This window comes from Phymastichus coffea, unplaced genomic scaffold (genome assembly GCF_024137745.1).
Source record: "Phymastichus coffea isolate CEN01 unplaced genomic scaffold, Cenicafe_Pcof_1.1 PCOF00047, whole genome shotgun sequence".
NCBI classification, from domain to species: domain Eukaryota; kingdom Metazoa; phylum Arthropoda; class Insecta; order Hymenoptera; family Eulophidae; genus Phymastichus; species Phymastichus coffea.
In genome coordinates, this window is record NW_026706858.1 from 1,797,168 (window position 1) to 1,821,026 (window position 23,859).

A 23,859-nucleotide genomic window follows, 5' to 3' on the forward strand; every position below is an offset into this window, starting at 1 on the left:
GTCCTCGCCGATGCCATCGGCCGCGAAGTGCGTCGCCAGTTTTTTCGCTTCTTCGGCACCGACCGCGCTCACTACCACCGACAAAGCCCCGCAGACGCTGCGAGCAACGCGCGATAATTAATGCCAAGCGCGGCTCCACGTTGTGGCCTTGTTGCAGTCTCATCTTTCCGCGCGCCGCACGCCATTGTTACTCGCGCGGATACGCGATGGGCTCCGCGCGCACCAAGTTCAGTTTTCTGCGACGCGCGCGGCGAACAGCGACGGATGAAGATTGTGCTTGCACTTGTCGCAACTGCCTCCGCGCGCTCTCGCGTTACGCGACCGCAGACTTTTCAAGCTCCACCGCTTCCCAGTCGAAACAATCGCAATTTTCACCTGCTCGCGCTCGCACCCACAATTATTACGGCGCGCGGTTCGCCGTTTTTCGCCCGCGTTGCGCAAAGCCGCGCTCGCGCGCTTTTCCGCGGCGAGCCGGCCTTTTCACTCGTAATTGCTCGCCGCGATGGACTCCGTTACACGCCCAAACGATCGCTCGCCTCCACTCCGCGCCGAAAGCCAAAGCGATGCCGGGAAACGAAATCGCGGCTCGTCGACGATCGCGTCTCGCGGCGTGTTTTCACGGGCAACCGAAATAATCGCCTCGCGCAACCAATCGGCGACAAAGTTGCGTTACTTTTCTTCTCTTTTCTTTGCGCAAGCAGGCGGTGCGCTCGAGTTTTAAGGCCCAGTTTCGCATTTGGTTACGCGTCGAGGGCATTCGACGTTGCAACACGCGCGCGGACGCGCGTATGTGAACGCAGCTACGCTAGAAAACGGGCCGCGATTATGAGGGACGAGTCTTGTGTTCGCCGGCGGCGCCGCACGGAAGACAAGTGGCGTTCGAGCCGCTGCTCCCAGCCTTTTCCTTGGCCGTTCCTGCCGAGAGCGAACTCGTCGTTCGCGCCGTTAAACTTTACGAGCTTTTCAGGCAACAATCGGAGAAATCCGCTTATCGCGCATGACAATCGAATATTTGCGGAGCCGTCGGCAGGCGAAGCGGCTCTTTTTATTCGACGCCTGCTTACTGCGGATGTTTAATAGATTCCTTGGCGCCGTTGCTGAATGGCCCCCGCGGAGAAAGTCTCGCTTGTCGTCCTCCGTATTCGGCCTTGTTTTTTCGGATGAGAAACGCCCGGATGTATTGGCATCGCGCCTCCTGCTGTCCGTGGACCGTGACGCTTTGTCGCGTGCGAAAACCGTTACAAAATTAACAATTTAAATAAAACGTTTTGCGCCTGCAGTAGTCCCGATTTTTACTTCGGTGCGTCTCCAATTTTCTGACCGTTCGATTTTTCCTCAAAATTCGTGCCGCTTGCTTGTTCTGGATGTTTATTTATTAACAGTGAAGTGCTTCTCCGTTCGAATTAATTTAGCAAATTTTTTCGATACCATAAGGCATTGTGGTATCAAGTAGATGTCGCTTTTGTTCAGACCTCCCATTCCCTTTCAATGTAAGATCAGTATTGTATAGATTCCTTTTTGCCATAAACTTATAACAAATAATTATTATAAGGTTGCAGCTTATGATCAATTGATTTTTCGGTTTTTAATAAGAAACGTGTCGAGCCTTCGTTTACTTTACTTTGGGTTTACTCCAATACGAATACGCGCGAAATTACCGTTTCCAGTGGCCGACATAAAACGTCTCTGCGTTACCGACTTTATTGTCGATAATCAACTGTTTAGCGCTATTATTTTGATTTACCAATATCCGAGTAAAAATTACAACAATACAAATCGTTTCGAGCACGAAATAGTTCATGCTCGTACACAGCCCCCATTACCCATTTCGGAGTGATGAAAGCACAATAAAAATAAATAACCGCGAATGCTATTCAAAGACGTGTTTATTAATAATGTATAAAGATCAACAACAATTTTAGAGCATTTGATATACATTCGTAACTGATCACTTAAAAAAAAGGAGAGTATTTACAAAAGTATTGGAAGCAAAGTACGTCTACATGAGTGTAATAATATTTTGTACAGGTGAACGTAGCTGTGTTAACGATTTTCCATTGCATCCTAAGTAGCTACGTGAATAAGCTTCGCTAACCCCCTGAGTTAGTGAGAATTTCGGTGAGAAAGACCAAGAAAATTATTGTATGTACAACGTTTCTAAGTTAGCGCTGACAGCTTTCACAGCTGCTCGTCCATTCGCGCAAATCTCCTGAAATCCGTCACGCTAGCTTCCAGCTTGGAGCCTACTCTAGCCACCCGTAAGCAGCACTCTTGTATTTACAATATTTGTCTTTAGCGCGTCTATTGTCGCCGTAGCCGTGGAGCCAAGGCGGTGCGCGCTCAGCCGAGAGCAGAGGCCCAGCCGCACGCGGTCGCTGCGCCTCCGAGAGCTCGGCTGGAGCCCCGTAGCCGGTCAGAGTTTGGTGGTCGCGTGCAGTTTGATGTAGTGCGCCTTGCGCGCGACCTCGAGCTGCTGGGCGGGCACGAAGCACTGCGGCGGCGGCGGCGGCGAGGGCGGCGCCAGCCGGCGCTGCTTGCCGGTCCTCCTGACGAAGAGCCGGCCGACCAGGAAGGCCAGGGCCGCGAGCACGCACAGCACGACGGCGAGCAGCAGCAGCAGCAACAGCGGCGACGACGACGAGGACGGCTCACCGCCCCGACGGAAGGTCTGCACCTCGACGCAGCGGGCGTGGCCCGGGCCGGGGCCGGCCCCGGGCGCCGAGCGGTCGTCCACGCTGGCGCAGACGCGGTAGCGGCCCGGCGACAGGCCCGACAGCGTGGCCGGGCCGGAGCTGCAGTTGAGCCGCTGGCGGTGCACCTGGCCGGACTCGGCGGCGAACACGTCCAGGTCGACCTGGCAGCCGCCGCGGTCTCGCGCGGACACGGCCACCTCCACCTGGGGACAGGCGCGCGCTCGGGTCAGCGGGGGCTCGGGCGCGGCGGCGGTGGCGCGGGCGTACCTTGAGGCAGGCGTCGCCGGAGGCGTTGACGCGCAGGCCGGCGATCTGCGGGCGCGACTGGCGCTGCTGCGGCGGCCCGTCGGGCGCCAGGTGCAGCGTGTCCTCGAGGCCGATGATGTCGCTGCAGCCGAGGCCGAGCGAGAGCTCGTCGTAGACGGCGCTGGGCACCATCAGCACCACGCAGTAGCGGTAGCGGTGGCCCGGCTGCAGGCGCACGCTCGTCGGCAGGCTGACCGGCAACGAGCAGGGGTTGCGCATCAGCCGCGAGTCGCAGTGGATGGCGTGCGAGACGATCTGCACCTCCTTGTCGCCGAGCGCCTCGTACACGATCAGCGTGTCGCAGGTGTAGCGCTCGGTGCAGGGCTCCACGCGCCACAGCAGGTCCGCGCCGCTGCTCTCGTCGAAGTGGAACTCCTGCAACGAGCGTGGTCGGGAGCGCGTTCGGCGAGCGCGTTCGGCGCGCGCGGTCGGGCGCTACTCACGTGCAGCGTCAGCTGAGCCGCGGCGAGCGGCAGCCGCGTCATGACGGGCGGCGACGGCTCGCCGCAGAGCAGGCTGCCCGGCGGCACTTGCGCCAGCACGCCGTTCTCCAGCGCGGGCGGCGTGGCGCACACCGCCGACAGCCTGTCCTCGCTGCCTAGGCTGGAGTTGGCCAGCCAGGCGGCGAACTCCAGCAGGCTGCAGTCGCAGTTGAGCGGGTTGTCGGCCAGCGACAGGCTCTTGAGACGCAGCTTGGCCACGGGCAGGTCGCTGCTCACCATGGAGATGTCGTTGTCGTCGAGGCGCAACTCCTCCAGCTTGCGCAGCGGCACCACCAGGTCGCCGTTCAGCGAGCGCAGGAAGTTGTGCGTGAGGTCGAGGCTGCGCAGCTGCTCCAAGTGGGCCAGCGACGCGCTCGATACGTCCACGATGCCGTTGTAGGCCAGGTCCAGCCGCGTCAGCGACGACAGCTGGCTGAACGCGTGGTCCTCGAGCACGTCGATCTGCGGAAGGACGAGCGGCGTCGGACATGAGCGGGTGTAAGCGGGTGCAAGCGGGTGCGAGCGGGTGCGAGCGGGTGCGAGCGGGTGCGAGCGGGTGCGAGCGGGTGCGAGCGGGTGCGAGCGGGTGTACGCACGCACGGCGGCCGACCGACCGACCTGGTTGTGGCTGAGGCTCAGCGACGACAGGCTCTTCATGCCCCGCAGAGCGCTCTGGTTCACCCGCTTCAGCTCGTTCTCGGCCAGGCTCAGCTGGCGCAGCCGCGGCATCGCCGGCAGCAGGCCCTGGCCAAGCGGCCCGCTCAGCAGGTTGGCCGACAGGTCGAGCTCCTCCAAGCGGCGCAGGCCGCGCAGCGCCGACAGCGCCGCCGTGGTCAGATGGTTGCCGTGCATCTTGAGCGACCTGAGGCCGGGCAGCGCGGCGAACGCCTGCGGCGACAGCTGCGACAGCAGGTTGTACGACAGGTCCAGGTAGCTGACGTTGCTCAGAGCCTGCGCAATTCCAGCCTTGTCTCAACAGAGCCGCCAGCGGATCGCGAGCTCCGCGCGCGAGCGTACCTGAAACGAGCTGGCCTCCAGCGTTCTGAGCTGGTTGTGCGACAGGTCGAGTCTCTCGAGGCCACGCAGCTTGGCCAGTGCGACGCTAGGCACCGCGTCCAGAAGGTTGTTGGGCAGGCCGAGGGCCTGCAGGGGCCTCGCCAACGCGGTGAAGGCGTTCTCGCTGAGCTGTCGCAGCTCGCCGGTGGACACGACCAGGCCGTGCAGCGCCACGTCCTCGAGGAAATTGGCCGGGAGCGCGGTGATCCCCGACAGCGTGACGTCCAGCAGGGAGATGGCCCCCGGACGGCTGTGCCGCAGGTGCTGCGCGATCGTCTGCGAGCACGCCAGTCGGCTGTAGGGAGTGTGCTGCGTCGGCGCGGGAGCCGGCCGCTTACCCGAAGGGCAGTCCTGTCGCCGATGCACCTGAGCGTGTGCGGGAAATCGCAGGAGCACTCGAGTCCCGGGCCCGTTATGTTGGGGCACTCCCAGGCCGCCGCCGCCGCCGCCGCCGCCGCCGCCGTCGCCGCGTCGTCGATGGGCTTGGCTGCGGCGGTTGGACTCGGGGCGAGCGTTGACGGCGGCGGCGGCGGCGGCGGACCGATTGGCGATGCGGTCCGCGTTGGCGGCGGCGCTCCCTCGCCGGAGGATCCGTTCGGCGTGGCGCCGATGAGCAGCCAGCAGGCCGCGATCAACGCCCCCACCAGCGCGGTCCTCCTTCCACACGTATCCGGCATCCTGGACGGTCATTCGCTTTTTTTCATCATGGCACTTTTGCGCCCGACATTTCAATCGGCATGCGCGCTGCCGCTTTCGAACGCGCGTGGGCGTCGCACGTGGAATTCCAAAATAAATAAAAACAACGTGGGCGCACTTCACGTTTGTGCAATTCCTTAAGAAGATGGACGAATAAGCGAAACATAACCAATCAAAATTGACAAGTGCTGACTTTCCAAAAAATTAAGAAAAGAAAAAATAAGTAAATAAAAAAATAAAGTAAAAGCTAAAAAATAGTAAAGTTCAATGGGCGAGGCACATTACGCGCGACTGTGGCTGGAGGCGTGCGGAGATCTCGAAAAGCTGATGGCGGACGACAAGGTGGTCCAGGAGGGCGAGCCGATCGAGGACAGCGAGGTCGCAACGAACGCCGTGTTGAAACTCTATTTTCGGTAAAGCAATCCTCGCGCTCGCGCGCGGTAACGCGATCGTCGGGCGGCAGCGCGCGCACGGAATCGGCTGTACGCGCGCGCGCGCGCGCTTCAATGTCGCGCCTGCTCCAGTTACCGGCGAATGGTGCGGCGCCTGACGAGCTGCCACGACCAGATTGTCCAACCGCAAATCCGAGAGCTGCTCGGCAAGCAGCTGGATTGCTCGATCGCGCGCATGCTCGAGTGCCGCCGGGAGCTCGTCGACCTCACCTGCCTCGAGTGCCCGTAATTACTCGCTCGCCGGCAGCCCCGGGCGCGACTCGGCTCGCGGCCCGGTGGAGCCTCGCTGAACGAGCCCACCCTGTCCGTTAGATGGCCCCACGACGTGCTGCTCGACATGAAACTCACGCCGGAAGACGTACGGCTGACGGCGCCGGCCTACGACGCGGCGGCTCGCGAGGCCGAGGCGGCGCGGCGCAGAGGAGTCGTCGAGGCCGCAGCCAGGCGTGAGTCGCGCTTCCAATTACCGCGCTCGTCGTGTCGCCTTGACGGAGCCGAAAGCGACTTGTCGCTCCGCGCTCGTCGCTCGTTGGCGGAGCCGCCCAGGCTCTGCCAGCTGGCGCTTTCAAAGCCGAAGGACATTTGAATACAATGCCCGTGGCGGCGTCGGTGCGTGCCTGAATGCATAATTTAGCGTCCGTCTCTCTCCCGCTCTCTCTCTCTCTCTCTCTCTCCTCCCGGCCACGGCCCAGCGATCGAAGACGATAGCGCATCGGAAGTGTCGTCGCTGCAGACCTACGCGTCCGAGGCCGAGGGGTCGAGGACGGGCTTCCGGACGAGGAGACCGAGGGCCAAATCCCAGGCGACGGTCCCAGTCGTGGACGTCGCACCCGTGGAGACGCCCGAGAAGAAACGCCAGTGCGAGGCTGTCACGCTGATCCAGAGCCACGAGCGGGCCAGGGTCGGCAGACGCGCCGCCCGCGCCGGTACGTCCGAGTACTTTTGCGGCGCGCGTCGGCCGAGCGACGAGGCGAACGAGCGAACGAGCGACGAAGCCGAGTCGAGGCTCGGCCGCGTGGCGCCCGGTCCAGCGCCGAATAAGCCGCTCGCCCGGGCGATCTGCCGAGCAAGGAAAATGAATTATGGAAATGAGAGGCCGATCGAGGAGAACCGGCCGACCGTTATCTACGTGGGCGATGTCACGCGCGCGCGTCGGATCCAATCCCACGGGCGAAACCGGATCCGTGCGCGTGTGTGCGGAGGGGGACGAGGCATCGCGGTACTTCCGGTGCTCGGTGCGGTTCAGTCGCCAGCTGCTTTTCGGGAAACCCGTCCGACTTTCTTTCCGGCCGCGGCGGCCTCGTCTCGGGCTTATCGTTGCGGGATCGCTTGTCTGGAAAGCGCTGCATAACGAGCCGCGGGCGACGCGCTCGCGGACGCTCTCGCTGCACGCATCGCCGTCGACGGCTGTCGCTTCGCTCGCTCGCTCGCCGACACGGGCGCACGCGGCTTGGGGATACGGCTGACCACGGGATCGTCCGCAGCGGTCGCCGATCGCGAGCTGCGGGCGAGACTGGCGATGGACGAGCTGCGGCCACGCACGGCGACGCCAGCCGAGCAGACGAGGGCCGCCTCCGTGATCCAGCGGGGCTGGCGACGCCTCCGCGCGCGTCTCCACTTCGAGCGGCGGATCGAGCAGCTGGAGGAGCTGCTCGGCATGACGATGCCCAGCTGGAGGCCCCGCGACGCCCAGCTGCTCGGCGAGCTGGCTTTCCGCGAGCGGCTCGACATGCAGCTGCGCGCGGCCGAGCTTCGCGACCGCGAGGTCGCCGCCCAGCGCGAGCGGCTGTGGCAGGTGCGCGGCCCGGCCCTCGTCGAGGACGTGCGCGACGAGGTCCGCCAGTGGCTGCTGCTCTGGTTCGACGAGTTGGGCCACTTCGACTCCGTGCCCGCGCCCGAGGACGGCGGCTCGCTGCTGATCGCCACGGGACAGGTGCGCACGCCGGCCGAGTACTTGGCCGCGCCGGCGGACGCCGCCGCGGGCAAGAAGCCCGCGCGGGAGTCGCCGACCGACGCCGAGGAGGAGGAGGAGGAGGAGGAGCCGGTCGAGCCCGAGGGCTGGCAAATGTCGCCGTCGCGCGCGTTCCCGCTGCTGGCGGAGGCGAGCGCGGAGTTCGCGGAGCGCTGGTCGCGTCGCGCCGAGGAGCAGGTCCTCGACCCGCGCGCCGCGCTGATCGCCGAGCTGTCGACCGAGCCCTTGTGCCACGAGCTGCAGCTGGAGATGCGCCGCGCGGCCGACGAGGCGATGCGCGCGCAGCTCGACGAGCTGAACCGCGCGCTCGCGGCCGACGCCCTCGAGGACGGGGCGCCCTTCGCGCCGCCCAAGCCGCAGACCTTCCCAAGTAAGGCGCGCCCGCGAGCCCGGCCGCCGACCGCCGCGCGCCCGCTCACGCGTTCGCGCGCGGACAGGGCCGGAGGCGGCGCCGACGCCCAAGGCGCGCCCGGAGCCGCTGGCCGGGGAGTCCGAGGACGAGCTGCTGCTCGAGCTGAGCAGGCAGGAGGTGCTGCGCGACTGCCCGCGCGAGCGGCTGAGCGACTGGCCGGGCGCCCTGAGCCACGAGGTCCGCGCCGACGCCGCGGCCCGCCTGGGCGACCTGCTGCTGCCGGTGATGGACTACTGCGTGCTGCCGCTCGGCTCGCGGCGCCTGAGCGGCCTCGCGCCCGCGGTGCGCTCGGTGTGCCTCTGCGGGCCGCCGGGCTGCGGCCAGCTGTTCGTCGCGCGGGCCGTCTGCGCCGAGCTGAAGGCGAGGGCGCGCCGCGCTCGCGCCGCTCGGCCCGGCCCAACGGCTTTTGCGCCCGGCAGGCGACGGTGTTCGACCTGACGCCCGAGCGCCACGTCGGCCGCTTCCTGCGCAGGGCCCAGCAGGAGCGGCTGGCCCAGGCGGTGCTCCGGCTGTCCAGGGCGTGCGCGCCCTCGGTCGTGCTGGTGGAGGGCGAGTCGGCCTTCCTGAGGTGGGTGCCGCCGGAGCTGCGCCCGGCGCAGCCCAAGCGCTTCGCCGCCGTGTACCGCAAGATCGTCCGGGGCATCGCGCCCGGCGACCAGGTAGCTGCGCCCACGGCCGCGCGCGGCAAAAACCCGGCGCCGCCGCTACTCCGTACGGCTCCCGCGCGTAGGTTCTCTTTCTCACGGCGTCGCAGCAGCCCTACATGGCCGCGCGCTCCTTCGTCAAGCTCCACGACAAGTTCATCGTCGTACCGGTCGCCGACCGCGGCACGCTCTACCGCCTCTTCAAACACGGCCTGATGCGCCGACCGAACGTGCACCGACACGTCGACGTCTCCTGCCTGGCCAGCGTCTGCGCGGCCAGCGGGACGCCCCTCGAGCTCGCCGACCAGGCCCTCGAGCTGGCCACCTCGATCGGGCGCCGGATCCGCCTCAAGAGGCAGCCGCTGCGGCCCGCGGAGATCCTCGAGCAGCTCTTCCGGCTGGGACTGCCGTGCCGCGAGGTGGACAGCTTCGCCAAGTTCCGCGCCAAGCTGCCGCTGGAGCTCAGGCGCCAGGAGCTCGAGCAGCAGCTGGCCGAGCGGCAGCAGGACAAGAGCAACAAGCGATAGATCGGGTATTCGTCGGGCGTACCTATCCGCGCGCTTCTTTCCCGAGAATGCCGCATGCTTAATCGACCTCGTCGCTGTTTCCGTTGCAGGACACGACTCGCTCGGCAGTCCGCGCCGAGCCGAGCAGAGAGCGAGCAAAAAATAAGCTAGCAAAAGAAATCGATGATAAAGACGACGAAACAAAAAAAATAAAAAAAGAGAGGAACACGAAAAAACGGAAGAACGCGCGAGGACCGAGGTCGCTCGTGTGTGTGTGTGTTCATTCATAAATCGGACGCTCGACGCCGTTGGCCGTCGAGAGCGAGCGCGAAATTTATTTTGGCGCGGGGGAACCGGTCTGTCGCGCGCACGGCGTGTCTCGCGGACCAGTGCCAGCGGCGACGTTTTAATTACGAGTGCCTCCTTCGGCAATTTTTCACGCCAATGCGGCCGCGGCGACGCGATCTGCCCACGTGTTTGCTTCCTTTCGCCTCGCGGCCCCTTCCAGTCGGCCTCGTCCTCGCGCGCGCGCGCCAACGCAGCCTCTATTAATTGGCAACGTCGATTCCGACAAAGTCGATTCGGACTCGGGGAAAGCCGCGACCGCGCGAATCGCAATGGGCAGGCGAGGCGCGCGACGAGAAACCTTACCTGCTTATCCTGAAGCTCGTCGCCGGCTCGCTGCTGTCGAGCTCGGGCAGCACATATCACTGGATGACGCGCACTGTAGACGCCGAAACGAGCACGGGGTGGTCGGAACGAGAGAAATCCGAAGAGCGAGAGCGCGCAGGTGGACCGCCGCTCGGTGTAAACAGTCGCGCGCGAGTGAGCCTGCACACCGGCGCTACGTCCGTCGAGCGGAGAACGGAGCGCAGCCGAGTGGGGACGCCGAGCGTGTGTCTTTCCACATAGCATCGCCATTTATGGCACACGCGCAGCGCGGCCCTTACGCCCACCTCCTCCTCCTCCTCCTCCTCCTCCTCCTCCTGCTCCTCCGGATGGCGCTCCTCTCACGCGAGAGCTTCGCGGAATCGGTCGAGCTACCGAATTCTATCGACGGGATGCGGCCGCGACAAAAAGCCGACGGGCCAGTTCGGACGACACGACTGGCCCGCCCAATTATTTCCGAGTGGCCGATTGCATTTGCATTTTTATTGGCCACCGCGGCGGCATTTTTCGGGCTCGGGAGGTGGATGCGCGAGACGGCCCGATACTCATTCGTGCCTTTCATGCCTAATACGGCGCGAGCCCCAAGGCTAGTTATCCGCCGACGAATCGCCGCTCGCGAGGAACGAGTTTTCTCGTCCGCGTTGGGAAATGCCGCTCGCCTCGCGCGCGTGGAAAAATCGGTGACGCCCACCGCGGAAGGGCCGCGTGGGCATCCGCGGCACACTTGCGACACCGCGCCGCTCGACGCGCGCGCTCACATCCTCTCCGCGCCGGTCAATTAGCGCTGCCTTTCCACGGATTCAATTCTCATTCAAGAGTCGTAGGTCGTCACCACTCATTTCTATGCACAATGCTCCAATCTTTTATTTCCCCGACCACCGCGGCCGTTGAGCGTTAAAAGCTCTTTGTTCGGTACCCGACTGCATGTACTTGCGACGAGTCTCGTTTACGAATCGTTTCTCTTTGTGTCCGAGACGATCATTCGCGATCGATGCTTTTTCCATTTTAACGAACGAGCGAGAGGTGCCAACTATCTGATGTGTACGTTGCCCAACGAATCGTCAATGCTTTATGGCTACGGACAATGGAGCACCGCACGCGCGCTTTTTCAATTTTTACTTCCTGGTCGATCGATGGATGAGGACAATCAGTACCGTCTGCTACGATCACGTGGATCCGGCAGCTGTTGGGCTGATGATCGGTGAAAGACAACATAACCTCCTGCCACCTCCGATACAATGTGTACGGTTGGTCTTGCTTGACCATCAATAACAAGTCATGGTATTTTCTGAATGAAATATATAAAAGTAGTCGCTTGATCGGTAAAAATGACATTTTCATATCGAATTACAAATTTTTGTAAACGTTTTTCAAGGTGACGTAAATTGTTTACGTAAGGTGTAACAAGTGCTGATTGTGTTCTGAGAACCGTAGATAATTAGATGAAAATGACTATTATGGAGTACGTGCAAACTTTATCAGACAATCCATACTTTGGTGCTGGATTTGGGTTGTTTGGAATTGGTGCAGGAGCAGCGTTGCTCAGAAAAGGCATGCAAGGGGCTGTGATTCTATTCCGGTAAACAGTGCGATAATTATATTTTTTTTAATTTCATTACAGTAGGATATTAATAATTTTCTTATATTTACAGACGACATTATATGATTACGCTTGAAGTACCATGTAGAGACAAAAGTTACGATTGGCTGCTCAAATGGATTACATACAAAGGTGCTAGAAAAACTCAACACCTTGCTGTGTCAACCAGTTTTCAACAAAGTGATACTGGATACGTTTCCACCAAATACGAATTTATACCAAGTATTGGTAAACACTTCTTCAGGTTTGTTCTTTACATAATCCAGCATGTACAAACTCTACTAAGAGTAAGTGTTTTGAAAAAATAATTTTTAAGGTATCGCAATAATTGGATAAAAGTTGAAAGAACAAGAGAGCAACAAATGCATGATGTCAATTTGGGAATGCCATTTGAATCAGTTCATCTCACTGCATTTGGAAAAGACAGGAGAATTTACTTTGAGATTTTGGAAGAAGGTAATATTAACTTTAAGTAATGGAATTATAAGTTATTGAGAATAACGAAGGAAAGGAATGTAATTAAAGTAATTTAATCACTAAATTACTTACTCATCAACATTACGTCAGAAATTTCGATAATCTCTTCGGGATTTATTAAATACAAAACAAATTAGCAAACTTAATACAATGTAAAATTATAAAGAATACAGATAAAAAAATTTTTATACTTGATTTCTCAAGTAGTTAAATTATATTAGAGACTAGAGAAAGGTACTCATCTCCAATCAAATTACAACTGAGAAATCAGACATTGTACAATGACTTCCTTACATGTAAATTCATACACAATCATATAAAATTAATCATGAATCATAATTTTACAGCTAGACAAATGGCTTTAGCTGAACATAAAGGAAAAACTATAATGTACACTGCTATGGGCCATGAATGGAGACAATTTGGACATCCAAAAAAGCAACGGCCTCTCGATAGTGTTGTTCTTGATACAGGCGTTGCTGAAAGAATAATGAAAGATTGCGAAGAATTTATTGAGAACGTGTCATGGTATAGTGATAGGGGAATTCCTTACAGAAGAGGCTATCTACTGTATGGTCCTCCAGGCTGTGGCAAATCTTCATTCATAACTGCTTTAGCTGGTGATTTAGACCGTGGAATTTGCGTTTTAAATCTGTCAGATAGAATGCTGACAGATGATAGATTGAATCATTTATTAGCAATTGCTCCACAGCAGACAATTATCTTGCTTGAGGATATTGATGCAGTATTTGTGAGCAGAGAAGAAACGAAAGAAGTCAAAGCTGCATATCAAGGTTTGAATGCTGTTACCCTCAGTGGTTTGTTGAATGCTTTGGATGGAGTTGCTTCATCAGAGGGGAGAATTTTATTCATGACTACAAACTACTTGGACAGGCTAGATCCTGCTCTCATCAGGCCCGGCAGGGTTGACTACAAAGAATATATTGGTATGCATGCTCCTTTTAGTTTCTCCTACAATGTTTACTTAAAACTCTAAAAGAATTTTCGATTTTAGGGTATTGTAGTGCAATTCAGTTGCAACAAATGTTCCTTCGATTTTACAAAACGCAAAACGAGAATATTGAAAATCTCTCCAAAGAGTTCGCTCAAAGTGTTCTAGCGCATGGCCGCAATGTGAGTCCAGCACAAATTCAAGGTTTCTTTATGTTTTATAAAAATGAACCGGAAGCCGTTTTAAATAATGTGCCAAAAATTTGGGAACTTACGTAACGCTACGATCCTAAAAAATTGCATGATTTGTAAGTATTATTTGTAAGTAATAAAATATTCATTAGATAGTTTTTAAGAAACCAAGTCATTTATTTTACAATTATAAATGAAAAATTATAAAAATAATATAATTGATTCATAAATATCATTTATTAAAGAGGTGAAAAATATCAGTGACACCGTCTTTGACTATACATTCATGCATTCAAAATCACAAAATATTTATTATAATGGGCTATGTGAGATCATCAAAAAATAAAACACGTAGGAATGTTCGTAGAAAAAAAAACTTTACCGACTTCGCTTACAACTAATAATATATAATTATTTAATATTTATTCGAAGTGTAATTTTCATTTGTACGAGTAACGCTATATATATATATGTATATATATAAGGAGATGCGAGACACATTGCATTTTAAAAATTTGATATCGTTTATAAAAATATACATATATCTATGTATATATATATATTTATATATAATTGCGCTATAACGCGTCATTCGTTTCGAAGCTTAAACTTGTAATGCTAATTTAAAGCATAGTTTAATTATTATTTTTAGATAGAATATAAATTAATTAATCGCTTCTTATATTACGTTAAAAAAATCACAATATTCAACTAGAATTACTCGCCAGTGACTTGAATGTCAAATACAACGTTCTGCGTGGCAGTTATGAAGAAATTCACTTGGAAAAATGGTGTCCCTGTGCAGGAAGACACGATAAAAAAATGTTCTTTTTACATTGTACTATCCAGAGAGGCTATGTACGTTTGATATGAGTACTCTGAAAATGGTAGTCCTGGGCAGGATCTGGAAAGGGCAAAGTTTGAATTTGCCTGTACGATGAGCTAAACCGTTGTGAACATTCCGAAGCTGTCGCGCGACTTAAAAGCTCCAGATGTACGGCTCGTAATTCATTGGGTCGACTTGCTCCGCGTGAGTCGGATGGCCGCTATTGCCCAGCATGCACGAAGAGTAAGAAATGTTGGCGCTGGCCTGGCTGGCGATCGGCGGTGCCAGTGCAGAGAGCGACAACCTGCAGTCCGAGCGCGGTTGCATTATCGGTCCCACGGTTTGCAGCGCTTGCGGCGCTAAAGTTGCTTGAGGGCACATAGGCGGCGCATGCATGTGCTGTCTGGGCTGCATGAACTCCGAAGTGGCGGTGGCCAGCTCGTGCGTCGCTTGCATCATCGGCGGAGCTGAAACGCCAAAGATGTTCGTGAGGCTTCTCCGGTCGCGGAATCGAGAGAGAAGACCAAGCGACTCTTTCTCGTCGACTTACATTGCGCTTGATTTTGGAACTGCAAACTTGGCTCTTGGTGGATCGCGGTTGTGGCAGGCGGGGCTATCTCCGGAGGCGCCTCGTCGCTCGTCCTTTTACCCGGCTGCTTGGACGCGTCCTCGGCGCTTGGATTGCCCTTCCTGCCGGACGCCCTCCTTCTTTTGCTTGCAGAGCTCTTCAATTTGCTGGACCTGTTGCCGCTGGGTTGCCAGAGGTGCACCGTGTGCACGGCATTGCCGAGCCTGCGCAATTTCAAACGGCATTAGCGCCTGCAGCGCGCGCTCGTCGACCATTCGGAAATTACCCCTGCTTTTTGCCTAGCTTCCAGCTGTGAATTCCCGCCTTGTGCAATCTTTCTCGGATCGTGTCGACGCTGCACTTGAGTCCAAGGGCAGGCGCTACGTGCTTGGCCGCGGTCAGTGGCTGCTGAGTGGCCAGCGCGACAATGGCATCGTCCTCCTCCTTGGTGGTGATGCGCCTGCGGCCCTTCCTCTCTTTGGTTTGAACGTTGCCCTCCTTGTGCCAGCGGTCGAGCCATCTCTTCACGGTTCGCTCCTGCGTGGATGGGCAGCGATTAGGCATCGAGCGACCAATTGGCGGGCCACCCGGAGCAGCCGCGCTCGGCCGACTTACCGATCGGTTGATCGCGAGCGCGATCGACAGAGTCGACAGTCCAGCTTCGGACATGCCGATCATGCGATTCCGAATTTCCACGCTCGTCTCGAGGGTGCCCTTGACCTTTCCGCCCTTCTTCGTCTTGCTCCTGCTCGCCGCCTTTCTAGACCTGTCGGGGCGGCCGTTGTTGTCACTGCTCGCGTCGTCGTCGGCGCCGCTCGAATGCCGACTGTTGCCGTTGGAGCTGGCGTTCGAATTGGAGCACACGTCCTCTCGCCGAGGCTGCTCCTCGGCGAAGCCCAGCCGGTGGTCGTCGAGCTTCTGGCCAGGTAGGTCGCAGCAGTGCTGCGCCGGGATCGGGCCCTGCGCTCGGTCCTGCGCTCGGTCCTGCGCGTGGTGGTGGGCGTGCATCGACGCCTGGGCCTGGACGTGCACGGGCGCCTGCTGCTCGTGGTGCATGGCGCTCTGAAAACGACGCGGCTGTGAGCGTCCGATGCGCCGCGAGCGCGAGGCTCCGTCCCACCTGCGCGTAGTGGTGGTGGGCGCCGTGGCCGAGGTCGAGCGGCCAGGTCCGGGGCGCGCCGATGATACCGGGCGGCTGCCGATGGTACGCTGGCTGCGATTGCGGCTGCAGGTCCGCCGGACGGCCGAACTGGCCGGGATCGGGCGGCACCGCCGTCAGCAGGGCCTGCGCGTCGTCTGCCGGCGGGCCGCTCGCGAACGAGAAGTCGGCCTGCTGGCGGTGCGCCGCCGCGCCCGGGGCCCCGTCCGCCTCGAGCGCCTTGTGCGGCTTGGCCCGCCGGGGCGCCGCTCTCTTCTTCGAGCGGGGCCCGCCGCCGGCTCTGCCCCTCGTCGCCTCTCTCGCCGGCTTCTTCTTGCCGAGCTGCGTTCCGGTCGGCCGCCAGACCGCCTGCTGTATGCCCGGCCCATCCGTGGCGCTGAAAAGTCGCGCGATCCAAGCTCAGCCGGGAAGTCGGTCGGCGAGCGGGAGCAAGGTGGCTTCGCCGCGCTACTCACGCGATAGGTATCTTCTGGATGTGCTTCCTGGACGGACTCCAGTTGTGAATGCCTGCCTTGTGCAGCCTCTCCCGAATAGTGTCCACGGAGCAGTTGAGTCCCAGAGCCGGCAGCACGGCTTTGGCGGCCGTGATGGGCGTCTGCGTGGCCAGCCGCACGATCGCCTCGTCCTGCTCGTGGGTGGTGGCTCGCTTGCGTCCGCAGCGCTCTCGCGTGTCCACGTTGCCCTCCCGGTCGAATCTGTTCAGCCACCTCTTGACGGTCCTTTGCTGGAACGCGAGCGTTTCGTCACTGAGCTGCTTGCTCGGGACGCGCGACGCGAATCGTCCGTCGGCTTACCGAGCAGTTGACGGCGGCGGCGATGTCCTTGAGGCCGAGGCCAGCCTCGTACATGCCCACCATGCGGTTGCGGATCTCCGGAGTGGTCTCGTGCACGCCTCTCGTTTTACCCATATCGAAGCTACGAGCTGCCAACCGTCGTAACCATGCACTCGGCTGGCGGATCTCAAACTGATCGCGCGAGCGACAATCGGTCGCGACGTACCGTTGCACTGCAGTCCCTCGGAACCGGGCCAGCGCTCGCTCCTCAGCCGCTCCGTCGTTCTCCCCAAGGCCACGGCAGCCGGAGCCTGGTCGACGATAACTGGCCGACGCCGAGGAACACGTCAGAGTCCATGGAGGCGCGAGCACAAGGGCGGCGGCCGACCGGGCCTGCCGTCGGCGCGCGCGACGTCCGCTCACCGGCCGCGGGCCTCCGTGCAGAGCCCGGGGGACGGCGGTGCTGGCAACGCGGTCGACTCCTCGACCGGCCCTGCTCCCGGGGCTCGCCTCCGACGCTCGGCCCTCGCTCGGCCCTTCCAGCACTCGGCCGCGATGGGCTTCCAGGAGCACTTGGCGATCGACCTCGACGGACGCGCGCTATTGCGGCTGGACGCGCGCGCGCGCGCGCGCGCAGCCGTACCACACGGTACACGCGACCGAGCCACGGCGCTGCAAGCGTCGATAGTGGTCCACTGCGCCGCCAGTCGCCTTCGTCAGTGCCAGATGCGCGCTGCGCAGTCACGGCTCGCGGCTGATGCGTCGATCGAGCAGACGACGCGCGACGCACTTTCGCCAACGGACGCTGTTCCCCGCCACTTTTGTATACTCCGCGAAAGCTCTTCGCGGGCAACTTTGCTGCGTTCGTCGTCCTCTCGTGCAGTCCCACAGGCGCGTTTCCTCCGAAAGCACATCTAGTCATACATTTCGGAGCATATTTTCTCCTGAGACACGCATCGGAGGACGTTCAGACTTCGGCTAATAATTGATTATTAGATAACAAAGCGAAGTACGTTTGACTCCTTCAAATGTCTACATTAATTATATTTCTAAAAGAAAATTGGATGAATAATTTTATCCGAGAAAAATAATAACTCGTGCAAGTTGCCTTGAAAATAAACATATTGTTCTCGATTTCATCAACGAGTCGACCGTACTTCGCTTTATCATCTAATCATCAGTTATTAGCCGACATCTGAACGAACGCCGACGTGTGTCTCGAGAAAAATTTGCCCCAAAGGAAAAGTCGGTAAAAGATATGATTATGATTCCTTTAAATATTGGAAGTAGAGTTATCGTCTGTCGGTAAATTAGGGTTCACATTGATCAATGTATTGCGGAAATCAACTACGTTCGACCTCTTAGCCGACTTTCTTTTAATAATATTATTAATGTCATCTACTTCCGATGATTCGGAATCATTCAATTCAAGGCTTCTCTTTATCTTAAGCGCCTGATTTTCATCATCCTCCTCCATGTGAACAACTGATTCGTATGGTGTATACAAGCTGACACCCTCGGCCATCTTGAATGTAAAAGTGCCTATCCGCCAAGCCGGTGGCTGAGAAAAACGTGAATATTGCAATCAATAGGTCGTGGATTTACAATCAACCTTATAACCAAAACTCCCTCGAAGGAAGGAAAACCAGGTTAACCACCAAGTGATTAAACCACCCTCCACGATACTTACACAAAGCGACAATTACTCAAGCAAGTAGGAGGTACGACCTCAGCTCTGGTGGTATTTTCAAATACTCCTACGATGATGAATACTCTTTGGAAAATCGCACGCCATCTGTTGCTGCCTTGCCTTACCAATAACAAGCAGCGCGTCGGTCAATGCGAACGGGTTGCAAACTATATTATAACGTGCGTCTTATAAATCAATTGACTGGCTTATCGTCGAGCGATAAAGTTTCCAGGAAATTGGAGTTGATGGATCTTTTGCAATGCATGATAGTCGGTACAATCGAAGGTTTGTAATACCATTGGTGTAATAAAAACAAAAAGTTGAAAAAGTTTGATAAATATGTGTAGATAACAAAATTGCATGGGATGGAGTACTGAGAAAAGAATAAATATATCGAATAAGACAGAAGCAGGAAGCTGAAGAAAACGAAATGAACGATTTGATCGAAACAGAGGAGACAAGTGAGAGCAGAAGGAAAGCAACGCGATAAAAGTTGGCTATGAGTCGCTCACCAATTCTTTATCCATGCGAGAGCAGTGCCATAATGCTATAGGTCGCGCGCGAGCGCACTGACCTGGTGGAATTCTACTTTGAACCAGACAGTCGCTTTGCGCTTTATACGTTCTGCGGCTTTCCGTGCACGCACACGTACGCGTTCGCGCGATTCGCTTTATCCCCTTTACCTCCCTTCGCGAAAAGCCAGCGCGACGTCTCATTCACCCGTTCGCAAATCGAAAAACGATTTCCCCCCGATCTCTCGCGTTGTCCTTCCATGTGAAAAAGTCGGCGGTCTCGATACCGAGGCATTTGCAAATTTGATAGCCGTCGTTCCCCTGTTCGACAATCGGATTTTCGTTTACGAAACTATGGTCTCGGAAATGACGGTAAACATTGACGCGTAGCCACTTTTCTTATTAGATAGTTGCACGTAATGCCGCATGCTATTTATAATGCATAACTATTCAGTTTATCCATGAGAAATCATTGATAAAATCGAAGTAATCGATCAACGAGAGTAATTTTCATGAAATATAATTCAACTCGACGCAATAAAATCGTAAGTGAAGTTGAATTCCTTCGGGTGGACCCAAAAAGAAGTTCCGAACATTGTCCAGAACGCTTGTACTAATCCAAGTAATGTACAAAAATGTGGTTGGTTCTGAAAATGAGCAGACCGGTCGGAGCGCCGCGATCGAGCTGAAAATCAGAAATAAGCGCGACAGCTCCAGAAATAGTTTGGCGCGAATCGCACATGTCAAGATCGCGCAGTTGACGCACCGCGGGCATATGTACCGCGTGTAATTGGCGTCTGATTGGCGCGGAAAAGCGTTATAGGGGCTTCAAGTGCCACATCCGTCGATCAAACGCAGTCCTCGGCTGCGCGCGAGTAAGACTCCAATTGTTATGCGCACTCGCAGACAATTGCAGCTATGACCCTTGATCTACTGACCAATTTTTTGGCCGGGGGCTCCTCGAACTGCCTGTCCAATATCCAAAGTGGAGTCCGCGGTCGTCAATGACCGTCAATGTCAACTTAGGAATCCCACGAAAGGATTTCCGGCTTGCGGCCTCGTCAATTTCGACGCCTGGCGTTCGCTCTCGACCCTCATCGTTCCATTCCATTCCAGCCGAAGAAAACGTACCAACGGCGAGAGAAAGACAGGGAAAAGCAAGGACCACCCGAGCAAGCTTCGTGCGGCACGTTCGCGAGTTCCGCCGGAGCGACGCCGCTGGCGTTCGAGCTTTCGAACGATCAAGCTCGGCTCGGCTACGACGACGGGTCGAATTAGCAGCGATGGGCGTGCTCGTTTTGCAACGGCGGCGAAAGGGCAGCGAGAAAGAAGTGGGTGAAACGCGGCGCGCATCGCCAAAAACTCGTCGCATTGGCGCGGCAACACTTGATCCAGTTTTTCGGTTTTTCGGCCGACCGGCGCTCTGCATTTCGCGTCGCTCCCGCCGGCTTAATTAGCGAGAGCGCGAGGCCCGGAAGGGTTGGAGCTCGCGGTCGCGCGGCGGAGGCGTCGCGCCGCGGGGCAGGGTGCGGCGGCGGCGGCAGCGGCGGCGACGGCGACGGCGACGGAGGCGCGGGCAGGGCGAGGGGCTGCGCCGCCGCGGCTAGGCTCAGTCGCGCAGCACCCTCCGCCGGCAGCATGCAGCTCCGCTCGGTTCCACTCTGTCGCCTGTCCGCCTCGCTGGCACTGCTCCTCGGCTTGGCCAGTGCGAAGCCCGGCGTACGTATCCTGCATGCCAACTGTGCTTCTCGCTCGCGCCCCGACGGCCGAGGTGGATCGATGCCTGTGTTGTCTGTTTGCAGACGCGGCCCAGCTTCGTGTCCGACAAGATGATCGCCACGGCTGCCAGCGTCGTGAACGCCTGCCAAACGCAGACGGGCGTGACCACCGGTAACTCGCGCCGCGCCGTCTCTCTTTCGTGCTCTCGCGCGCCTCCTTCGGGGCGTCCTACCAGCCGCCGGCCCCCGCTCGGCCCGCCGACTCCTCTTTCCCCGTTTGCCCCGTGGCTGTATTTTTTCGCGAATGTTGCGCGCCGAGCAATTGCTGGTTTGCCTCGCGAAGCACGAAATAGAGACAACGCGACCGCGTGGCTGAGATGAAAGGCTGCCGAGCGGCCTCGAGCGAGCCTCGTTCTGTGTGCTGTATTTTCGTTTATTTTTACAGCCGACATCGAGTCGGTGAGAAACGGCCAATGGCCCGACTCCATGGAATTGAAGGTAAAGTCTTTTTGAAAATACCATCCGTAGCTCGTTTTTCGCTGTGGAAAGGGCTCCGTCGGCCGCCGATCGTTCAAATTTATCCAAGTGTCGAAGGCGAAGTTGCGTCGAGTCCGGACCGCTTCGCCCGTTGCAACTTGTTACTCTCGCTTCGTGCGCGCCAACTTTTTGATTAATGCGGCACGCGGCCGTTAAGTTTCAAAGCGTAACCGCGAGCCATTAGCTGTCCACGAGGACAGGCCATCCTAACGAATCCTAACGGGCGCGTCCTCTTTGTAGAAACATCGCGCGTGCACTTTGCCGCTCCGAACCGCGATGCGGTCACGCGGGCACTGATCGACGCGGAGATTGAAAAACTCATTCCTCGGCAACGCGCGAAAACGACAGCAGGTCCGAAGTGGATTCTTAGCGCAGCGGAAATAACCGAGCAACGTTGAAAGTGTTACATGTACTGCCTTTGGGAGCAATTCGGATTGATCGACGAAAAGCGGGAGCTGAGCCTGAACGGCATGCTGACGTTTTTCCAACGAATACCGGCCTACCGAAAGGAAGTCCAGCAGGCGATTAGCGAGTGCAAGGCTCTGGGTCAATACTTCGGTATTGTATCTGTATTCCCCATTTGTTACTTGCTACCGCACTCGATTGGTCGACGTCTTCGTTTGTTTGTCGCTCTTCGGCAGCTCGATTAGTTGAGTCTGCGCGCTGAATTATTAGACAGCCGCTTTTAATCGAGTCGTCGGCGCGACTCGTTCATTTCCTTTTCGATTAATCGCGCGAGGTTCGGTTTGCTCGACCCGTCGATTTGTCCACGCAGGAAATGGCATTCCGCTGATTTATCGACAGCGAGACTGGCTATCTTGTGCGTGGATCGGCGAGCATTGATCGGCGATCAACTGACGAGATAACATGTGTAATTCGCAGCCAGTGCCGACAGCTGCGAGTACGCGTACACGTTTAACAAGTGCTACGCCGACAGATCACCAAGAGTAAGTTGAAGTCGCGCTCGAAACTCGCTCGCGACCGCATCAACGCACTCAATGTCATTGTTTCATTTGCAGACTTACTACCTCTTTTGAATCGAACGAAACGCTTAAGTCCGAATTACACACGGAACCCGAAGAATAATAAGATGTAGCTTAGATCGATGACCTAGAAGTGCTGAAAAACAAGTCAATTCGCCGAGTGGCTCATTTGACGCATTCGAGGAAGACGACGACCGAACCACTGCAGTTTGTAGTACTCGTACAATCAATACCAATGTCAATGTAAACTGAACGATGCAACAATAAACGAAACAATAAGTAGACGTATAAAAGGTGAAGAACGCTTTTTTAGGGCTTCTATGCGAATTTGCTTGTGTAACGCATTTTTTATTCACCGCTTTGTCTTGAGTTTCGGCTTGTGCGCTATTGTAAATATTTAGAAATACTGTCCGATAATTGAACGAAGCGAAACAATAAAAAGAGAAGAAGATAAAAAATAAACCTGACAGAACGTGGATTATCGTAGTCCACTTTTGTCATTTAATTTATTCCGCCGCCCATCTCCCCACAAATCGCTTGCCTTCGGAGATGATACTCGTTGGCCGGCGCGCGGTGACGCAAGAAGTCGGGGGAACGTTTGTTTAGTCACGACACGTTTGCACCGGAGATCCTGTAATTTTCGACTCCGACGCACTCTCGCTCAAAAAGCAATTGTCATTCTCTCCCATGTTTCGTTTGAATGCGAATGACGGTGCTGCGCCGCGCTGCGTCCGATGGAAAAGCCGAGCGATTATTTCTCAGCTCTCGCGCGAATCAGCGTCTACTCCGATGGCTGGCAATGCCATCCTACGAGAAACGCTATACGCGCGCCGAGACACGCATGCATTGCTTTTGACGACTAAATTGCAGATGTTTGGACGCGCTTCGGCAACGGGCACCGATGATTGTCGGTAATTAGCCGTATTAGCGGTCTCGCCTTGCGTATAAAGGCGCCTTCTCCGCGAGATTTTGTGCAGTCTTCTTATCACGTTGCAAGTAAGTAAGGAACTCTAAGCTCGTCGTAATCGCAGAATGAAGAACGCAGTCCTCTGCTTGCTGGTGCTGGCCCTCGGCGCCGTTAAAGTCCACGCTGGTGTAAGTAGGACGACGCATTTCGCTCAAGCTCGGCAGTGAACATTTTTTGGAAATCCATACAGGAAGTGCCGCGCGAGATAGCGCATTTGGTCGCGGACGTTCGTGAGAAATGCCACCGTGAAACGGGAGTCGACATCGGTCAGTGAGCGCTTTATTTTGCTTCTCTGATCGCCGCGGCTTTCAGCCCGAATGAACGCGCGAACTGCTTTCAGAGCACGTGGATAGAACGGCCGAAGGATACTTCCATCCCAGCGAGACCCTTGGATGTTACTTCTCTTGCATTTTCGGGCATTTTGATTTGGTAAATACAATGCGAATGGACTTCCGCTGCATCGACGAATTTTGATACAATGTCTACTGAAATTTACAGCTCGATCACGATGGACACATCAATTTCGACAAACTCATTCCTAAGATTCCCGAGTCGTTCAAAGATCACGGCATGGAAATGATTAACGCTTGCCGCCACCTGAGTGAGTCTCCCTCTCTCTCTCTTTCTCTCAATACTCAATATATATATATTAGTCGATCGCTTATTGCGTTTCAAACACTGATTCGAAATATACTTTTTGAAACAGCTGGCAAGAATCCTTGTGACGCGGCATTCAACATCGTGCAGTGCTTCCAGAAGACTAACCCCGAGGTATGGAATGCTCTAATTGCAAACAATCCATTATTGCCAATAGACCCGGTTACACTGATATATATCCATATTTTAGAAATACTTCGTCATATAGAGAGTACTTAGCTCGCCGACGAGAATAGCAATAATCTCTAGCTGGATATCCGTCATTGATTTCAATTTACTGGCTGCTAACTGTATGAAATGAGAATTTGAAATTGTTTGGCGAGTACTGTGGTGACAAATAAAGAAAGCATGTTATAAATAC

At 56.2% G+C, this 23,859-nt stretch overlaps 6 protein-coding genes across 9 annotated transcripts; 4 read left to right on the forward strand and 2 right to left on the reverse strand.

Annotated features, from left to right (window-relative positions):
• Nucleotides 1-1,878: 1,878 nt before the first annotated feature.
• LOC131664968 (TLR4 interactor with leucine rich repeats-like) lies at nt 1,879-10,073 on the reverse strand. 2 transcript variants are annotated; one of them, XM_058936502.1, is made up of 8 exons: nt 9,871-10,073; nt 4,876-5,215; nt 4,499-4,813; nt 4,100-4,432; nt 3,443-3,943; nt 3,261-3,374; nt 2,961-3,189; nt 2,502-2,896 (listed from the first exon to the last, which is right to left on the reverse strand). In XM_058936502.1, exons 2-8 carry the CDS (start codon nt 5,212-5,214, stop codon nt 2,649-2,651), a joined length of 2,079 nt encoding a protein of 692 aa, XP_058792485.1. In that variant the 5' UTR covers nt 5,215; nt 9,871-10,073; the 3' UTR covers nt 2,502-2,648. The 2 variants fall into 2 exon arrangements, with proteins under 2 accessions (XP_058792484.1, XP_058792485.1); XM_058936501.1 differs by having other exon boundaries at nt 1,879-2,896; nt 2,961-3,374.
• LOC131665063 (IQ and AAA domain-containing protein 1-like) lies at nt 5,352-9,308 on the forward strand. The gene is made up of 8 exons (XM_058936661.1): nt 5,352-5,646; nt 5,758-5,910; nt 5,998-6,244; nt 6,419-6,611; nt 7,170-8,027; nt 8,095-8,429; nt 8,489-8,728; nt 8,800-9,308. The coding sequence occupies exons 1-8, from the start codon at nt 5,501-5,503 to the stop codon at nt 9,238-9,240; spliced, it is 2,613 nt and encodes an 870-aa protein (XP_058792644.1). The 5' UTR covers nt 5,352-5,500; the 3' UTR covers nt 9,241-9,308.
• A 979-nt stretch (nt 10,074-11,052) lies between the features above and the next one.
• LOC131665111 (mitochondrial chaperone BCS1) lies at nt 11,053-13,266 on the forward strand. 2 transcript variants are annotated; one of them, XM_058936744.1, is made up of 6 exons: nt 11,053-11,169; nt 11,264-11,467; nt 11,541-11,732; nt 11,805-11,944; nt 12,313-12,912; nt 12,981-13,266. In XM_058936744.1, exons 2-6 carry the CDS (start codon nt 11,331-11,333, stop codon nt 13,193-13,195), a joined length of 1,284 nt encoding a protein of 427 aa, XP_058792727.1. In that variant the 5' UTR covers nt 11,053-11,169; nt 11,264-11,330; the 3' UTR covers nt 13,196-13,266. The 2 variants fall into 2 exon arrangements, with proteins under 2 accessions (XP_058792727.1, XP_058792728.1); XM_058936745.1 differs by having other exon boundaries at nt 11,109-11,467.
• Nucleotides 13,262-16,801, reverse strand: LOC131665110 (uncharacterized). Its single transcript, XM_058936743.1, has 8 exons — nt 16,661-16,801; nt 16,456-16,583; nt 16,117-16,385; nt 15,623-16,037; nt 15,118-15,564; nt 14,789-15,039; nt 14,485-14,726; nt 13,262-14,401 (listed from the first exon to the last, which is right to left on the reverse strand). Exons 2-8 carry the CDS (start codon nt 16,567-16,569, stop codon nt 14,088-14,090), a joined length of 2,052 nt encoding a protein of 683 aa, XP_058792726.1. The 5' UTR covers nt 16,570-16,583; nt 16,661-16,801; the 3' UTR covers nt 13,262-14,087.
• Nucleotides 16,802-16,971: 170 nt separating this feature from the next.
• On the forward strand, nt 16,972-22,336 carry LOC131665112 (general odorant-binding protein 69a-like). 2 transcript variants are annotated; one of them, XM_058936746.1, is made up of 7 exons: nt 19,768-19,967; nt 20,032-20,355; nt 20,439-20,526; nt 20,800-20,852; nt 21,293-21,449; nt 21,774-21,838; nt 21,911-22,336. In XM_058936746.1, the coding sequence occupies exons 1-7, from the start codon at nt 19,920-19,922 to the stop codon at nt 21,926-21,928; spliced, it is 753 nt and encodes a 250-aa protein (XP_058792729.1). In that variant the 5' UTR covers nt 19,768-19,919; the 3' UTR covers nt 21,929-22,336. The 2 variants fall into 2 exon arrangements, with proteins under 2 accessions (XP_058792730.1, XP_058792729.1); XM_058936747.1 differs by lacking the exons at nt 19,768-19,967; nt 20,032-20,355 and adding an exon at nt 16,972-17,136.
• Nucleotides 22,337-22,821: 485 nt separating this feature from the next.
• LOC131665113 (pheromone-binding protein-related protein 6-like) lies at nt 22,822-23,858 on the forward strand. The gene is made up of 6 exons (XM_058936748.1): nt 22,822-22,969; nt 23,032-23,107; nt 23,182-23,270; nt 23,340-23,442; nt 23,548-23,612; nt 23,689-23,858. Exons 1-6 carry the CDS (start codon nt 22,907-22,909, stop codon nt 23,704-23,706), a joined length of 414 nt encoding a protein of 137 aa, XP_058792731.1. The 5' UTR covers nt 22,822-22,906; the 3' UTR covers nt 23,707-23,858.
• Nucleotide 23,859: the final 1 nt, after the last annotated feature.

What these genes read in the sequence shown, in the direction of transcription:
- LOC131665113 (XM_058936748.1), top strand. Translation starts at nt 22,907, where the DNA reads ATGAAGAACGCAGTCCTCTGCTTGCTGGTGCTGGCCCTCGGCGCCGTT. An exon ending in CCGTTAAAGTCCACGCTGGT is followed by an intron (nt 22,970 to 23,031) that starts GTAAGTAGGACG and finishes AAATCCATACAG; the next exon opens with GAAGTGCCGCGCGAGATAGC. An exon ending in TTTTCGGGCATTTTGATTTG is followed by an intron (nt 23,271 to 23,339) that starts GTAAATACAATG and finishes TGAAATTTACAG; the next exon opens with CTCGATCACGATGGACACAT.
- LOC131664968 (XM_058936501.1), bottom strand. Translation starts at nt 5,214, where the DNA reads ATGCCGGATACGTGTGGAAGGAGGACCGCGCTGGTGGGGGCGTTGATC. An exon ending in GCGACAGGACTGCCCTTCGG is followed by an intron (nt 4,814 to 4,875) that starts GTAAGCGGCCGG and finishes GCGTGCTCGCAG; the next exon opens with ACGATCGCGCAGCACCTGCG. An exon ending in TGGAGGCCAGCTCGTTTCAG is followed by an intron (nt 4,433 to 4,498) that starts GTACGCTCGCGC and finishes GGAATTGCGCAG; the next exon opens with GCTCTGAGCAACGTCAGCTA.
- LOC131665112 (XM_058936746.1), top strand. Translation starts at nt 19,920, where the DNA reads ATGGGCGTGCTCGTTTTGCAACGGCGGCGAAAGGGCAGCGAGAAAGAA. An exon ending in TGGCCAGTGCGAAGCCCGGC is followed by an intron (nt 20,356 to 20,438) that starts GTACGTATCCTG and finishes GTCTGTTTGCAG; the next exon opens with ACGCGGCCCAGCTTCGTGTC. An exon ending in CCGACTCCATGGAATTGAAG is followed by an intron (nt 20,853 to 21,292) that starts GTAAAGTCTTTT and finishes CAACGTTGAAAG; the next exon opens with TGTTACATGTACTGCCTTTG.
- LOC131665111 (XM_058936744.1), top strand. Translation starts at nt 11,331, where the DNA reads ATGAAAATGACTATTATGGAGTACGTGCAAACTTTATCAGACAATCCA. An exon ending in CTTTGAGATTTTGGAAGAAG is followed by an intron (nt 11,945 to 12,312) that starts GTAATATTAACT and finishes ATAATTTTACAG; the next exon opens with CTAGACAAATGGCTTTAGCT. An exon ending in TGACTACAAAGAATATATTG is followed by an intron (nt 12,913 to 12,980) that starts GTATGCATGCTC and finishes TTTCGATTTTAG; the next exon opens with GGTATTGTAGTGCAATTCAG.
- LOC131665063 (XM_058936661.1), top strand. Translation starts at nt 5,501, where the DNA reads ATGGGCGAGGCACATTACGCGCGACTGTGGCTGGAGGCGTGCGGAGAT. An exon ending in CAGACGCGCCGCCCGCGCCG is followed by an intron (nt 6,612 to 7,169) that starts GTACGTCCGAGT and finishes GATCGTCCGCAG; the next exon opens with CGGTCGCCGATCGCGAGCTG. An exon ending in CCGTCTGCGCCGAGCTGAAG is followed by an intron (nt 8,430 to 8,488) that starts GCGAGGGCGCGC and finishes TGCGCCCGGCAG; the next exon opens with GCGACGGTGTTCGACCTGAC.
- LOC131665110 (XM_058936743.1), bottom strand. Translation starts at nt 16,569, where the DNA reads ATGGGTAAAACGAGAGGCGTGCACGAGACCACTCCGGAGATCCGCAAC. An exon ending in CGCTCGCGATCAACCGATCG is followed by an intron (nt 15,040 to 15,117) that starts GTAAGTCGGCCG and finishes CCATCCACGCAG; the next exon opens with GAGCGAACCGTGAAGAGATG. An exon ending in AAGCTAGGCAAAAAGCAGGG is followed by an intron (nt 14,727 to 14,788) that starts GTAATTTCCGAA and finishes GAAATTGCGCAG; the next exon opens with GCTCGGCAATGCCGTGCACA.